At 50.1% G+C, this 16,797-nt stretch overlaps 1 protein-coding gene across 6 annotated transcripts in view; it reads left to right on the forward strand.

The window, feature by feature from the left end:
• Positions 1-4,075: 4,075 nt before the first annotated feature.
• LOC135911706 (uncharacterized) overlaps positions 4,076-16,797 on the forward strand; it is a 288,230-nt gene continuing 275,508 nt past the window's right edge. For all 6 annotated transcript variants that reach the window (XM_070538434.1, XM_070538436.1, XM_070538435.1 and 3 more), the window contains exon 1: positions 4,076-4,353. In XM_070538434.1, the coding sequence (XP_070394535.1) occupies positions 4,276-4,353 (78 nt within the window). In that variant the 5' untranslated portion in view covers positions 4,076-4,275. The remainder of the gene's footprint in view (positions 4,354-16,797) is intronic.

Genomic DNA, 16,797 nt, shown 5'->3' on the forward strand with positions numbered 1-16,797 from the left:
GCTGAGCTGATATTCCCGAAAATCTTTTAAATGCGAAGCATTTCTTTGCATTGTCGGAGCAAGGTCATGCTCAAGGACGTTATGATATTTTGTGTCCGAAAAATGGGGGTCGATCCCGGAGATAGCGTAGTATAAAAACATGGATATAGTGCTAATTAGGGCGACCGCATTGGCCGGTGCCGGACATAGTGAAAACACCGAATATATAGTGTGAATTAAGGCGGCCCCATTGGTCGCTGCTGCACTTAGAGGAAACACTGGGTATAATGCGAATTGGAGCGACCCGCAGCGGCAGGTGATGCACGTGAGAGCAGACGTGAGCTCACGTTCATATCATCGTCGACATTATCACGCCGTCGTCCCGATGTCGTCGTCATTTCTACGTCGTCATTTCGTTGCCTTTATAGAGCCATTGTGATCATTCTTTTGTTTTCATGTCATCGTCATCTTTCCGCCATATTTTTTATTGCGTTGCGGCTAGTTGGAATGGCGGACTTAGAAAACAGCGCCGCAGAAGTCAAGACGCACGCACAACGTGAACACGAGCACAGCGATAGGTGTGCTTCGTCGTCTATGCTCGTTTTCCACATTGTATGTCTTCACCGCTGGTTTCTAAATATCTCGTCATACCGTCGTCGTCATGCCATTGTCGACATCGCGTCGTCATCACAAAGTCAGTCATGCAATCGTGGTCATTGCATCGTCGTCAGCTTGTCGTACAATTAATTGTCGTCGTACCTTTGTTCCCACGCCACTTTCGTGATTCTGTTTCTGCGTCCCTTTGTCGTCGTGCCATCGTCGACATGCCGTAGTTGGCATGCAGTTTTCGTCGCACCATGCACCCTCGTCATGACGCTGTTGTCATAGCATTGTAATCATTCCAGCATCGTCATCTGATTGACGTATATAATAGCTGCGTCTTACCAGTACTCACCTATGGGGCAGAAACCTGGAGGCTTACGAAAAGGGTTCTACTCAAATTGAGGACGACGCAACGAGCTATGGAAAGAAGAATGATAGGTGTAACGTTAAGGGATAAGAAAGCAGATTGGGTGAGGGAACAAACGCGAGTTAATGACATCTTAGTTGAAATCAAGAAAAAGAAATGGGCATGGGCAGGACACGTAATGAGGAGGGAAGATAACCGATGGTCATTAAGGGTTACGGACTGGATCCCAAGGGAAGGGAAGCGTAGCAGGGGGCGGCAGATAGTTAGGTGGTCGGATGAGATTAAGAAGTTTGCAGAGACGGCATGGCCACAATTAGTACATGACCGGGGTTGTTGGAGAAGTGTGGGAGAGGCCTTTGCCCTGCAGTGGGCGTAACCAGGCTGATGATGATGATGATCTGATTGACGCCATGCCACCGCCGTCATACCATCGGAATCAATCCAGCATCGACGTCACATTGTCGTCATACCGTCGTCGCCGGACCATCGTCGTCCCTCCAGCGTCTTCATTAGGCAGTCGTCACGTGGTCGTCGTCACGTGATCGTCGTCATGCCATCGTCGTCACGTGATCGTCGTCATGCCATCGTCATCACGTGATCGTCGTCATGCCATCGTCGTCACGTGATCGTCGTCACGTCATCGTCGTCACGTGATCGTCGTCGCCACTCCTGCTACCATCGTCATCCCATGGTCGTCGCGCTTCTTCGTCACGAGAAGGCTCTCTCGTTCTTGGGCGTTCTATACGGCCAACCCGCCGCGGTTGCTCAGTGGCTATGGTGTTGGGATGCTGAGCACGAGGTGGTGGGATCGAATCCCGGCCACGGCGGCCGCATTTCGATGGGGGGCGAAATGCGAAAACGCCCGTCTACTCAGATTTAGGTGCACGTGAAAGAAACCCAGGTGGTCCAAATTTCCGGAGTCCTCCACTACGGCGTGCCTCATAATCAGAAAGTGGTTTCGGCACGTAAAACCCCATACGTTAATTTTTATACGGCCACACGTGACGGAATCGCACTCGCCCGAGCTCTTTCGAACGCAGCGACAAGCGAACCTGTGGTCCTCCCGTTACGTGGAGGAAGTTTTTGGCGTCAGCCGAAACACCAGAGACGGAGTACCCACTACGCAACGTGGCGGTGTCGTCGACCACGTGTTCACAAGAGGGGTCGATCTAGGCACTTGCGAGTACGTTTCATACTTCGGTAAGCATAGGATGCTACTACCTACAGCGCATCCCAGCTTACTTTAGCCAAACTGTTCAAATAGAAACATCTAAACAGTCATACGACTACCGCAGCGTTGTTCCTATAAAGGTCGAGTGCATAAAATGGCGTCCATTCTCTGCGCCTTCGCCACGAAGCGGAAGCCTTCTTGCGATACACACCAGCTCACACAGCGATGGAAGAACGCGTGGGGCTTCTTGCCAATGTGTTTTACTTTTATGCTTGTCCATACAGTTTCGTTATGCTCGGTGTCACCGGCCGGTGTTACTAATTTACGGGGGGTCGCAGTCATTGAAAGGTTTCATATTGTAAATAAAAATGTACATATGGAGTCCATCGGCATCTTTTCTATTTTTCTTGTTCATTGCAGCGTCTCGGCTTTGGCACCATTGACGTTACGCGGTAGATTACGAGGGATCCTTGACCTGTTGTCTTCTCATCCTAAAGTTCACTTTCAACGTGATGCCTGCGGCATAAAGTACGTTCCACATCCGCCGCCATGACAGTTAATGACAATGGTTAACACAGGGCTCGCTCTATTGCACACATACATCCAATGAAAATGTACTCAGGGCTGTCCAGAGGGCCCGTGTGACGGCAGAGGGGCTCGGCCTCTCTGTACCGACGTGGTAGCGGCCCGCATCAGTCCGAGACTGATTCCTCAGGACCTAAATAAAGTTCGTAATACCAAACCATACCATACCGCACCATACCATACCATTCCATACCATACCATACCATACCCTACCATACCATACCATACCATACCCGACGTCGAAACTCAATTGGTAGAGCATCGCACATTTAAGAAGGAAGACGTTTGCTAGCTAGCTTGCTTGCCTTTTCCCCATTCCATGGATCTTGCCCGCTAAAGGGCATTGGCAAATAATACGGCGGTTAAGCGAAGGAGTGGAGACAAATCTTGGAAGAAAAATTAGGATATGGTAAGGTGGAAATTATCCAAAAGACACTGTGACAAATCTTGGGTTCCGCTCTCAATGGCGAAAAGTTGATTTTTTTGTTAACATTTATTTCCTTTTTCTTTATTATTTGTACATTTGAATTAAAGAAATAAGTACTATAATATCTTTTTCCGGGATTCATTGTCTCTTGGCTTCATGTAATAAAAATAAGAAAATTTATAGTGACTTTAACAAATATAATGAAAGGATTTTGCTGAATGTTAGGCCCCCTTTCGGGTAAGAAATTGAAGATGGAATTCCAAGCGTCGCTATGGCTAAAGCCTGTAGCACACACTACGGGAAAGGATCGCCGGAAAAGAACAGCTGGGAACCACGCTGTCAAAGCTGAACTCTAGATGTGGAGCAGATAAAATTGTTTATTCGTGAGAATAGCGATGTACACTGTAGTCGCAACCTGCTACGATGTTGTTCTACACCAAAGGATGCTACGAGGACAACGACGAAAAAAACAATAACCGCGAATGTACTTTTGAACACTTTCCGTAATAGTCGCGTACGCCTTGTTCTTTTGACAGATGTTTTTCGTGATGCGTCATCACTGTTTTCAGGCTTTCGTCACACAAGAATCGTATGAAACCTTATTCGTAATTTTCTCTTTCGATAATTTTTTTCGTTTTGACTCACATGTAGGTGTTACATTGCTTGGTTTTGGCTGTTTACCTCTCACAAACAATATTACTGCCGAGATTATCCCACTAATCAATTAACAGGCTTCCCTTAGAGATAAAACTGTAAATTAGCACACGGTTCGTTTTGCTTGTTTCATTTACCATATTTTTTTTGTAAAAGTTAGAATTTTATGACCAGTGCTTCGCCTTATCGTCGTGTGCAGTATTTGCTGGCGAAAGAAGGCGAAGAAGAAGGAGTTCGTGCTAGTCGGTCAGCTTCTGATGACGTCATTGGATCGAACGCTGGGGAACACTTACGAGAGTCTCGAGGCGTCAGAAGCGCGCACTTTCCAGCACAAATCGACATTTAGCGGGCGCCGGACGTTTAAGGTGAACTGCGTGGGCGACCAGAAGCATTGAGCGTTTTTCTTGCGCCCTCCCGAAGATCCTGCCGAAGAGGGAGTGGCGTTAACCGTGGTGACTACGCCTGCAGCGTAGCAGTGAAATCCGAGACATGAACCCCGCAGGTACCGACGGCCAGGGCACCGATGGAGAGCAAGGTGCTGCACTTGAACCATCAACTCATGCCACTGTGAGTCTTAACCATTTTCGACTTGTCATTTCTGAGGGACGTTCAAGGTCCCCCATATACTCCTTGTCACAGTGGCACATAGCCATTACATGGGTTTCGCCAAAAATGAGCTACGTAGCCACCCAGTGGTCCAAGCTGTCTACGCGGGGTATTTGTTGGCAAGAAAAGCTCGTTTCGCGTGCTGCGAGGGACCTTAGGTACTGCATGGCAGCTGTGCTGCTGCGGTGGTGCAGCTTATTGCAAGCGTGGTGTTCATTTTCGCCCATTGTTTTTCACTCGTACTTCATTTCGCACGCACGAACGCATGCATGGGCGCGCACACACTCTCTCTCACTCTCTCTTTCACACACACACACGCACACATGCACACGCATACAAAAGCTTGTTAAAGCCTATGCTTGGTTAGGGGTCGAACTCTCGAAGGAAAACTTGCGTTCGCCTTGTTCGCTCGTTTGTTTGTTCGTGCTATTCGCTTACGTTGACAGTCATCGTCCATTGTTTCGATGCATCTTTGATATGCAGCTAACACTGTAGGAAGGAAGGAAATCAACTTTATTCGAGGTCCAGCAGACCACGAGAGCTTTGGGCTCTCATGGAGTGGGCGTCTCCCACGACGGAACCGGGAGGTTTAGTTTCCTGGTGGCGTCGTGGACCGCCTGGACGGCCCAGAGTTGGGGAGCGAGTTCTTCGCTCCGGATTGCTTCTTCAAACTTGCGCTTGTCCTGTTCGTAGTTTATGTGAGCTTGCGAGCACGGCCAGAGTAAATGATATACTTTAAAGGATCAATTTCAATCGGTGCAATAAGACTTGTCGTAGAGCTCAGGCATGTAATGGTGTAGTCTCTTTTGCGTGGGGTATGTGTCTGTTTGTAGCATTCTGAGTGTAACCGCTTGAGCTGGAGTGAGCGTGTGGTGTGGCGTGCTATACTCTCTACATTGTAGGTAGTAGTGTTTAGTGATATCATTGTATGTAGTGGGGGCGTCCTTGTTCTCCGAGTGGTCGGGTGAAGCAGCGCGGTCTGTAAGCGCGCGCGCAGCCTCGTGTGCCACCTCGTTAAGGTTTGGGACGTCGCCGATTTTTAGTCCTAAGTGTGCCGGGAACCAGTATATGACGTGTTCCTTAATCTCTTTCTTTGTAACAATTCTGAGAGCCTGTGCGCAGACCGTGCCCTTTTGGAAAGCTCTGATAGCGGCTATGGAGTCGCTGTAGATATGGCAAAGATTGTCGTCTGTGAGCGCCACAGCGATCGCAACCTGTTCAGCCTGTTCAGGCTTCCTTGCGATTACCGTGGCTGCATGTCTTGTGGATCCGCGGCCGTCCACAACCGCCACTGCGAAAGCTTTGTTTCCCGCCTATAGAGCCGCGTCCACAAAAGCTGGGCGTTCGCGGTTCGCCGAGGCTTGGTTAAGGAGGAATAGTCCTCTCGCTTGTCGTCGGCCCTTGTTGTTTTCGGGGTGTACGTTTCTGGGCACAGGTCGTACCGTGATCTTGGCACTGATGTCCCGTGGGAGGTCCGCAAAGTCTTTTTCTATGTTTCCTTGAGCAAAGCCTAGCTTCCCTAGGATCGAGCGCCCCGGAGGCGCCGTCGAAAGCTTAGCAAGCTGGGCGCGCTGCAGGGCTTCGGCAATTTCCTCCAGGGTGTTGTGCATGCCCAGGTTCTCCAGCTTCTCTTTGCTGGTGCTGGTCGGAATGCTGAGGGCTTGCTTGGTGACCTTTCTGATTTGGGCATTAGGTCTGTCTCTTTCGGATCATGACCAATTGAGCATTGCCGCAACGTATGCGAAGTGACAGGTGACGAACACCTGTATGAGTTTGATGAGATTATGTTCCTCGAGGCCCCTGTGTCTACTTGCAATTCTTCTGATGAGCCCGATAGCGTTGTTGTTCTTAGTGATGAGCTTCTGAACCGTAGAGGCATTGACGTCTTTAGTCTCTACGATCATACCCAGGACTCTGATTTTGTCGACGCACGGTATGGCGTGTCGCGAATTGGTTCGTACGGTAATTTCTGGATTATAATCGAAGTCTCACGAGTATGGCCTGCGGCCCTTCTGCGTGGGTCTGCGTACGAGCAGAGAGAGAGAGAGAGAGTAAAACTTTATTAATATAAATAAAACAAGGCACGATGGTTGGAGCCCCTATTCCAGGGCCCCACTGGCACGAGCGGCTCGCTGGGCTTGGTCCAGAAGAGCCAACTGGCTCTCCCGACCCTCGTCCGCAAGCCATGCCTCCCACTGCCTATTCCTCATTAGTGGATGTTCGTGTAATATGGGACTGTCTATGTGCGGAGGCCTCCTGGGACACTCCCATGTGATGTGTTTTAGTGTGGGTGTGTCTGTGCACCACGGGCACTCGTCAGTGAACCTCGTGGGGTGTATTCTGTGTAGGTGGTGCAGGTTGGGGTATGTATTCGTCTGAATACGACGCCAGTCCCTCTCCTGTTGGCTGTTTAAATCGGAGTGAGGATGTCCAAAACGTCTCCGCTCCTGCCTTTGCTGTAGGAGGATGTCACGAGAATTCGGTGGAAGGTCATCGCTAGGCCATGCCGTTGCTCGGACGTTCAAACCTCGAGCAATACGGTCTGCCGTAGCGTTTCCTGCCAGTCGCTCGTGTGCCGGACACCAGACGATAGTGTGGTGCCCCTCCAGTTGAGTGCCTAAAATTTTGATTACTGATTTGGGTGCCGTTCCTTGCAAAAACAGGCGGCAAGCCGCTTGTGAATCGGATAATATGACAGCCGAATTGGTTTGGCGCTCGGCGTCCTGAATGGCCAAGGCGATGGCTGCAGCCTCTGCCACGCATGCCGAGGCGGTTTTGAAGGATGCCGTTGTTATGTTGTTGTTGCATGTAGAAACTATGCTGAAAGTGTCTGAGCTGGCTCGACTGGCATCCGTATAATACACCCCCGGTCCCATGCCGAAACGTTTGTGAAGGGTCTTTACCCTTGCTCTGCGTCGTCCGGGATGGTACTTGGGGTGCATGTTTTTGGGAATTGGGGCCACCGCGATGTGCGACCGAACATTGCGGTCTATCTGTGCCGTTTCCTCTCCGCAATACTGGGGTCTCAGGGGAAAGCCTAACCTCGCCAATACTTCCCTGCCCTGAGTTGAAGAACAAAGTCGTTCTTTCTGGGCATATAACGTCGCGACTGCGTACTCGTCAAAAGTATTGTGCAGGCCCAGTCCCTCGAATCTCTCTGTGCTAGCGCATTCCGGAAGACCAAGGGCGGCTTTGAAGGCTTTTCTTATTATTGCGTTTGCCTGTTTATTCTCTTGGTTTGTCAAGGCCTGATATGGAAGGGCGTATGTGAGTCGGCTAATTACGAATGCGTGAACCAGGCTGATGGTCTCTCCCTCAGTTAGGCTGTCTCTGCTTTTTGCCACTCTCCTTATCATTCTGGCCACGTTTCCTGTGACCGCCTTTAGTTTTTGTAGGGTGTGAGATGTTCCAGCATTCTGCTGTATCCACATCCCCAATATTCGGAGTGTCTCCACTTCACGAATCGGCGCCCCGTCGAGAGTCAGAGTGAGCGGGACCCAGTCCTTCTTTCTTGCGTATTTCGCACGCACCCGAATGAATTCCGATTTTTCGGGTGCGCATACCATGTCCTTTTGAAGGGTTTCTTGCTTGTCCCCGTAGGACCCCTGGTGAGCCCAGAACGTAATATCATCGGCATATATCGCACAACCGAGATTCGGGTGTTTATCTAGCTCCAGGGCTAGCTTTCTCATCCCTACATTGAAAAGCAGTGGAGAGAGTATAGCTCCCTGAGGGGTACCTCTGTCAGGACAGTTGAAGGTGTCGGACCTCGTGGAGCCTAATCCGATTGTGGCCGTGCGGTGGCTGAGGAACGAGCGCACGTAGTTATAAATTCGCGTTCCGCAGTTCACCGCTTCCAGTCCCTCCAGAATAGCGTGGTGGGAGATGCTGTCGAAGGCCTTTTTGATGTCCAATGCCAATACAAATTTATCTTCCGACCCTCTGTTGGGGTGCAGGACCTCGTGTTTTAGTAGTAGAAAAACGTCCTGCGCTGACACGTGGGGTCGGAAACCGAACATGTTGGAGGGGAACATGTTGTTTAGCTCTATGTGGTTCGAGAGCCGGACCTGCACAACCTTTTCAAAGAGTTTCCCCGCGCACGACGTTAGGGAGATGGGTCGAAGGTTGTTGATGTTACGAGGCTTACCTGGTTTTGGAATAAGAATAATTTTTGCTTCCTTCCATTCTTTCGGAAGGACGCCGTCCTCTGTCCAGACCGTGTCGTTAAAGAATTTGGTCAAATTTTTTAGCGTGTCATCACTTAGATTGCGAATCATTGCGTTCGTGACCTGATCTACCCCTGGGGTCGTGTTTTTCTTGAAGGAGTGTGCCGCTGCGTAAACCTCTTCAAAGGTTATGGGGGCGTCCAGTTCCGGTTGGTCCTGACCTTCGTAAACGGGTTTGGTGGATTGCCCGGTCGGTACAGTTCCTACGTATATCTCTTTAATTTTGTCTATCATGTCAGCTTCCCGGCCTTCAAACTCGTTTTCAAGTAGCTTGAGTGTGCGATTCGCGACTGTTTTTGTTCCTCCCGGGTCAATCATACTTCGAAGAATGCGCCATGTTTTCTTTGTAGTCAACGTGCCCCGAAGCGAGTCACTGAACTGACGCCAATTGCTGTCGCTTAACTTTTGTGCGTATTCGTTAACTTCCTGCGCTAGCTGAGCTATCCGTGTCCGGAGTTTGCGATTAAGCTTCTGCCTTTTCCACCTTTTTGTGAGGCCTCTCCGGGCTTCCCAGAGATGCAAGAGGTGACGATCCACGGCTGGAGCCTCCGTTGTCGTTTCAAATGTTTTTGTGACCCTAGAGTGAATAACTCGGATCCGCTCGGCCCATTCTCCTACGTCTGTTATGCTGCCGATTGTTTCTTGTTTTTCCCGAAATTTGGTCCAGTCGGATAGCCTTGCCTTGCCAATAGCTCTTCGAATCCTGGCTGCATTAACCGATATGCTTAAGATATAGTGATCGCTTCCTAGGTTTTCACCTAGGTTCGTCCATCGCGTCTCACTTTCGTTGTTGGTGAACGTGAGGTCGGGGGAAGTGTCGTGGGACACGCTGTTCCCGATTCGCGTTGGGAGATCTGGTTGAGTTAGCTGGAAAAGTCCGTAGCGCTCTACAACGTCTGCTAACAATATGCCCTTGGGATTGTCTCTATTGTAGCCCCAGTTTGAGTGTTGTGCGTTAAAGTCGCCTAATAATATTAATTTGTCCCTACCTTGAGCGAGTCGCACCGCGGTGGCCACCACGTTTTCAAAGTCCGCCTGTTTTTCTCTGGGAGAACTGTAAACGTTGACAATAATTGTTTTAGGTTTGCCCCTTTTCTGCGGCCAAATCGTGATTATCTGATGCTGAATAGGTTCCCGAAAAGAATAATTTACGCTAATCGTGACATCCTTCTTGGCAAAGGTGGCTACTTGAGGGTAGTCAGGGTGAGCATAAAGCTCGTACCCTTTGAGTTTTGGATTTTGTTTCCCTATTTCCTGAATACAGATAACGTCGGGAGGGATTGGCGCCGATTCTATGTAGTGCGTGAAATTAGCCAATTTAGTCCGTAGCGTGCAGCAATTCCATTGCCAGATTTCAATGTGTCCGGTCTTTGTGTTGTTTGCCATATTATCCATGGATATTACTGTCGCTATCAGTGTGCTCTATAGCTTTCGGTGTCCTGGTAGGAGCTCCCGGACTTTGACTGACCCTCTTTCGGGGGACAGCCGCGGCTTTTGTTTGCACATCCTCTACCATTCGTTTGAGTTTGTGTAGCTCTGCAAACATTAGTTGCATGTTTTGTGCTAACTGTTCCAGCGTTAACGAATGAGCGCTGGAGGCGGTACTTTGTTGCAGTGATGTCTGCGGTGGTGATTTGGAAGTGTGGTCTGCAATTGGTGTGGGTTGCTGTGATGTGCTGTTGTTTGCCATGCGCTTAAAAGCTTCAAACTCGGCTCGTAGCTCGGCTAAACTGTTTCGAAGTATTTTGTTTTCTTCTACTATTTTCTTGTACTCTGGGTTTTGTGTGATTGGTGTAGGTGTATTCTTAGGATTGGCAGTGGGAGATGCGACTTGCGCCCAGCTCACCTGATTATTTTGTGGGGTGCTGCATGCCAGTAGGATCCCTGGTGACTTGCTTCTTGGGGCCTCTTTCTTTTTCGTCTGATCTTGCTGCTGAGGCACCTTGGGTCGGGATGCCGAACGTCTCCTCTGGCCCGGCTGCCCGGAACAAGATCGGCTCCTCGACGGCGAGCGGGTTCTGGAGCGGCTGCGACGATCCATGGCCGGAAGGAACTCCAGCTCGGAGTCCTCGTCTTCGGTGGCGAACCACCGTAGCTGGGTCTTCGTTGGTTTCTTTGGCCGTGGTCTTGATATCTGCCTGACTGGCTTTAGTCTTTTGGGACATCGGCGGTCACCCGTTGGATGATCACTCCCACAAATGGCGCATTTGGGGGTGCACGTGTGTCCATCGGCAGGCTCTCGCACCCCGCACGAGCGGCACACATGCGCGTCGGGCTGTGGACATACGTCGGTGCGGTGTCCCACGGTGCCACAGGTACGGCAGAATTGTACCGCATTTCGGTAGGGTGTGCAGAGTTTCTCTCCCCCGAAGTAATAAACACACCTTGGCACTCGGCTGCCGTAGAAGGTGAGCAAGGCGCTTTGTGATTCGCCCATCATTCTTGCGTCGATCAACTCCAGTCCCTGCGTTCGGATACGTAGGTTCGATCGCAGCACGTCAGAAGGGGTGTGTGCTTCTATCCCGTGGATTACTCCCCGCGTCGTGTCTTCTCCTGCCGTAACGTACGCATTGACCGGGTGTTGTCGTCCGTTGATGTTCAAGGATTTGATGGCTTGCATGACCTTGGCCGTATCCCGATTCGGGGTGGATATCACTGCAATGTTCGAGCCTGACTTGATTCTTAGAATAAAATCGTTGTCAGTGGTTCTGTCCTCGCACGCCTCCATGACGGCTCTTGCCAGTGCCTGACTGGTAACATTCTTGAGTGGTAGCCCTTGGTGTGGTCTGATGACCACCTTCAGGTCACTCTTCGGTAGCGGCGGAAGACGCTTGAGTCGTGGGCGCCCGCGGTGTGCCATGGGTTTAGACGAGTTGGTAGTCGGACCTGATGGCAGTGCGCTTCCTTGCGCGGAGCGGCGCTGCTGAGCGAGATTTTTCTTTTCCTTCAGGGAAAGAACGCGCTCCCATCCGGCTTCTGCGGTCGTTTCGTTGACCACGGTAGCGCTTTGCATGTTGTTGTTGATCTTGGCTGCCTCATTGCATTCGTGGTGCGGTGTTGCATCACCCACCTGAGATGCAGTGAAATCCATCTGTTCTTCAAGGCGCGACGTTGTAATAAGTCGCGGGTTCGATGTCGCAGCCGGAGTTCTTAAGGCCGCCATGTTCAATTGCGCGCGCGCCCGCCGGCGCCGCTCTTTAACTGAAGGTAGCTCGCCACGTTCTGAAGGTGGAAAATCGGCCGTAAGATGCCGAAATATGGTCCGACTGACCTGCAGTTGGTCTCCACAGGCGCCGCACTACTTCTTGGAGATGGTGGTGATCGTTTCGGGCCGGTCCCAGAAGGTGGTCCGCCCGAAAAACCAAACATGCGTAGCCCGATGTGAGCGCAGCCGTTTCGAACGGCGTCTTCTTCTTCTTCCTCCGGTAAGCTCCGACTTGGTAAGCGAGCATCTGAGTCCTGTGGGGATTAGAGATTCTTCTAGGGTATTCACTGCTTCTTGCAAGATGTCCTGCACCATGCCCGGGGTTCCTTTGGATACCCACATGGCGATATCATCTGCGTATATGGTGTGCTCGAGCCCGTGGATCTGTCCGAGTTTCTCAGCAAGTCCCGCCATGGTAAGGTTGAAAAGCATAGGGGAGATGACCGAGCCTTGGGGGGTGCCCCTACTGCCCAGCGAGAGTGTCTTCGTGGAGAGGTCGGCAAATCGGAGCGTAGCCGCCCTGTTGCCCAAGAATGACTTGACGTACGCGTGGAATCTAGCTCCGAGGTTGAGGTCGGAAATGGTGTCCGCAATGTATTGGTGAGAGAGGTTATCGAATGCTTTCTCGAGATCCAACCCGAGAATGGCCTTAGCGTTTCTAATGGGGTCATCAATGAGTTGATGCTTGATTAAAATCATGGTGTCTCGAGTTGATAGACCGGGTCTAAAACCGATGAGGGCGTGTGGTAACAGTCCCTTGTTTTCGAGGAATCTGGACACTCTGTTATGAACGGCGTGTTCCGCAGCCTTACCCACGCACGACGTCAGTGATATGGGTCTGAGGTTCTCGACGCCCGAGGGCTTGTTGGGCTTTGGGATGAGAACCGTGGTGGCGTTCTTCCATTCCGGCGGGACCCTACCGGAAGCCCAGACCTGATTGATTAGTTCCACTAGGAACCGTACGGAGTCTTCGTCCAAGTTACGAAGAGCCTTGTTACTAATACCGTCTGGACCTGGAGCCGATGTTCCATTCAGGTTTTGAAGGACGGTCCTGATTTCTTCCAGGGTGAAGGGTTCGTCGAGATCGGGGTTGTCCGCGCCCGTGTACGGGGAACCGGGTGCCTCGGCCTCGTTTTCGTGGCTGCTCGAGAGTGGCATGTATCTCTCGGCAAGTCTTGCCATAAATTCCTGCTCGTTGGAGTTTTTCAGCTCGCGTTTCGCTATCTTGTCAGCCGCCTTGGTATGGAAGCTCCTGCTTTGACCTTTGTTAAGAAGGTGTTTGAGCAGGTTCCAGGATTTTCCCGACGTCATGCTGCCATCGGCCCTTGCGCATACTTCGTCCCATTGTTGGTTGGAGAGTACCACACAGTGGTGCTCAATGTCCTTGTTGAGTAGTGCGACCTTTTTCCTAAGTCTTCTATTGAGTCTCTGGGTACGCCATCTCTGCAATATGGATCTTTTCGCTTCCAGCATGTGAGCGAGCTTAGCGTCCATCCCGATTGTCTGGATATCTGTTTCTATTTCTTTGGTCGCGTTGCGGGCGCCCTCCATGAGTTCTTGCGTCCATTGTTCTAGTGTAGTGGGCTTGTCGGTACGTTCCTTTCTTACCTGTCTTGAATCGCCTTGAAACCACTACGAAAATGGAGGTGCACGGATTGGGATGTGTTTACCACGGTATGTACAGGGTAACCGACGTAATGTGATCGCGCGATATTGCTGCACGAATGGCCACTCGAGGCACTCTGCCTATATTCGCGGGCTTCTTCTACGCTCGGAAAAACAGGTTCATGTAGCACGTATGGAGCAACAGAAAGATGTTCGGAAGTACTTTATGTCGCTCTACAATTTTCTTATTTACACGTTTTATCTAATTATAATAATGGAGAAGTTGATGAAATAATTAGGACAATGATCTAATTAGGCGGAATGAAGAAAGGTAATCTGTGTATCTCCAAGCGACAGCAAACAACACTACCTTGGTTCTGTCCAGTTACGTGGCATTCGCATATTTTTAATGTTTGGCTCGCGTGTAGAGCAAAATCGTGAAGATAGCGTAGTACCGGCCCGACCAGCAGCGGTGGTGAAGCAGGCGTTCAGCGCTCCCCATACGTGGGCTGATCCCGAATGTAACGTCATGCCGGGCGGACCCGCGGCGGAGGTGAAGCAGGCGTTAAGCACTCCCCATGCGTGGGCCGATCCCGAAGACAGTGCAATGCCGGGCCGACATAGGGCGGAGGTGCAGTTCGCCACTCAGGGGCCCACATACACAGCTTTTCTGGTCATCTTTCTTCACAGAGTGGAAGGGCACTGAGATTCTTTAGTTATCCGCGTTTGTCCTGCATGCGTCTGCGATGAAAACAAGCAGTATGCATGGAAAATCTAAGGTGGCGGCGGCAGGTGCTAGCGCAGAAGCTAGCATACCCATCACCTGCACGTACTTATATCTGTATTGACATGGGTTCGTGGTAGTGATGGCGACCAAAGCTCTGCTTTTCTTGCGTGCTCTCGCCACGGATGTGGTTAGCATGCCCAGCCACTGAATGCAAATTGCAGCAGTTACGAGTGCTGGAATCCCGCTGGTGCTGATTGTGAAGAAAGCTTCCTTTCTTTGTCCACTCTCGCGATAGTGACGCTAAAAATGAGGAGGCCTGACACGCACAACGTTGATCGTCACCATAACATAATGGGTGGACGATCTGCGAAAAGGACAAGGCACACTATGTTTTTAGCATTTCACTTGTTCTACAGTAAAGCGCTACAATGGCTAGTATGCCCTCATGGCCGACCGAACTGCTTCTCACTGCTAACGCTGGACTGATACTAAGAAAATGCTCCGTTCACAGACACCTTGCTACACTGAAATTAGCAAAACAATATCAGTTTATAAACTGATATTGCCAATTATCTGGTGTCCTTCTTGTGTGTGTGGAGGGCATAAAGGTCCTGGCAATTAAATGGTAGTATCTTTATTTTTGCTGCAGTTGCACACAAACAAAATTCGTTGAAGTGATCGGACAGCGATCTACCAGCGGAGAAGACCAACCCGCAAATTAAAGATAATTCCTGATTTCAGATGTTCCAATGTACTTTGCACTCAGCTACCATCTGTAATGTTTGTTTTTCTTTTCGCACTCTTCTGAAGAGGAAAACTCCACATTACTACAATTTCAACAACAGTAAAGAAAATAGACTGGCTTTGAAGCTGTGACCACGCACCGCACTTTTGTACATTTAGCACATGTAGTATGGGGCAACACGTTTGAGCAAAATGATTAGGTTTTCGGTCATAGCACTGTGACAGGCGGGAAAAATATCGTTATCATGCCCGGTCGAACCAATATCATCTCAAATCTCATTTACTTACACTTCTTTGAAAAATCACTATGACCCTTCATACATTTGCTTCATATGAGTTATATAATATACTAGCTTGCCTCGTCAATCTCAAAAATATATTCTCTCTTCAGGAGATGGCCTTCATGAAAAACGACGCAACATGACAGTGAAACATCCAGCAAGGTTCCTATCCAGATGATTGGCGAAATTGTGAACTGACAGCCTGTCCACTAGCGTGCGATTGAAAGTTGAATTATGATCGTTGTAAGCTTGTGTTGCGTTTAGCACGAGCGACTAGTGTTAGCGATGGCATTGGTGTGAAAATCGTCAGCTCGGTCTGCGATTTGTTCTTGTGGATCCCCATATTGAACCTTGAGGGGTATTGGGTAACAATTATTAATATACGCACTTTGCGATGATGAAAAAGATTCAGAAACACCACTGGTGTTGTCTAACTATTCGTAAACAGACCCCCAAATTTCAATTGGCCCACCCCCAAATTTCAATTTGGCACACCCTCAAATTTAAATTGGCCCACCCCCAAGTTTAAAGTCAGCCACGCCCGATTTTCCTCTCGCCCAGCCTTAAACTTCAAGTTGGCCCAATCCCAAATTTTAATTGGACGAACCCTAATTTTCAAGTTGGTCCACCCACGAATTTCTCTAAATCATCCCCCAAATTTCGAGTCGACGCACCCCAAAATTTAGGTTGGCCTACCCCCATATCGCCCCCAAATTCAGATTGGTGGACTCCGAGATTGCCCCCACATTTAGGTAGGACCAACCCCATATCACCCCCAAATACAGATTGGCCCGCCTACACAATACCACCAAATTTAGATTGGCCCACTCCAATACCACCTGCAAGTCGAGGTTGGCTCACTCCCATATCAGTCCCAAACTAACGCTGGCCCACCCCTCGATCACCTCAAATTTAGGATGACCCACCGCCAATCATAACCCAATTTAGGTTAGTCCACCCATATATCAACCCTCCCCCAATTCAGCTTGGCCCAGCCGCACATCACTCCCATGGTTAGGTTCGCCCGTCCCCCTGTCACGTCCTAATTTAGTTTGGCCCACCCCCATATTAGCCCCAAATCCAGGATGGCCCAGACCAATATCAGCCCCAAACTTAGGCTGGCCCATCCCGCATATTCCCTAAGTTTGGAGATGATATTGGCCTGGGCCAACCTGGATTTGGGGCTGATATGGGGGGTGGGCCAAACTAAATTCGGACGTGACATGGGGACGGGCTAACCTAACCATGGGGGTGATGTGCGGCTGGGCCAAGCTGAATTGGGGGAGGGTTGATATATGGGTGGACTAACATAAATTGGGGGATGATTGGCGGTGGGCCATCCTAAATTTGAGGTGATCGAGGGGTGGGCCAGCATTAGGCTGGCTCATCCCCCATATTCCCTCTCAAACCGAGCGCATGTACCCTTCAATCTCGTACCAAGACATCACACAACACTACAAGCACCCACACAAGTCACTACCTAGAGAGCAGGAGTGATTTCTCCGAGCTCTTCAGGTTAACACATTCGCCCACCCAACCAGAAATCACCTCATGGATGGATGGATGGAGTAACTTTATAGAAAGGTCCTGCGAGCTACGGGGCGCAAGGTCCCATAG

The sequence above is a fragment of the Dermacentor albipictus genome, chromosome 5 (genome assembly GCF_038994185.2).
Source record: "Dermacentor albipictus isolate Rhodes 1998 colony chromosome 5, USDA_Dalb.pri_finalv2, whole genome shotgun sequence".
NCBI classification, from domain to species: Eukaryota; Metazoa; Arthropoda; class Arachnida; order Ixodida; family Ixodidae; genus Dermacentor; species Dermacentor albipictus.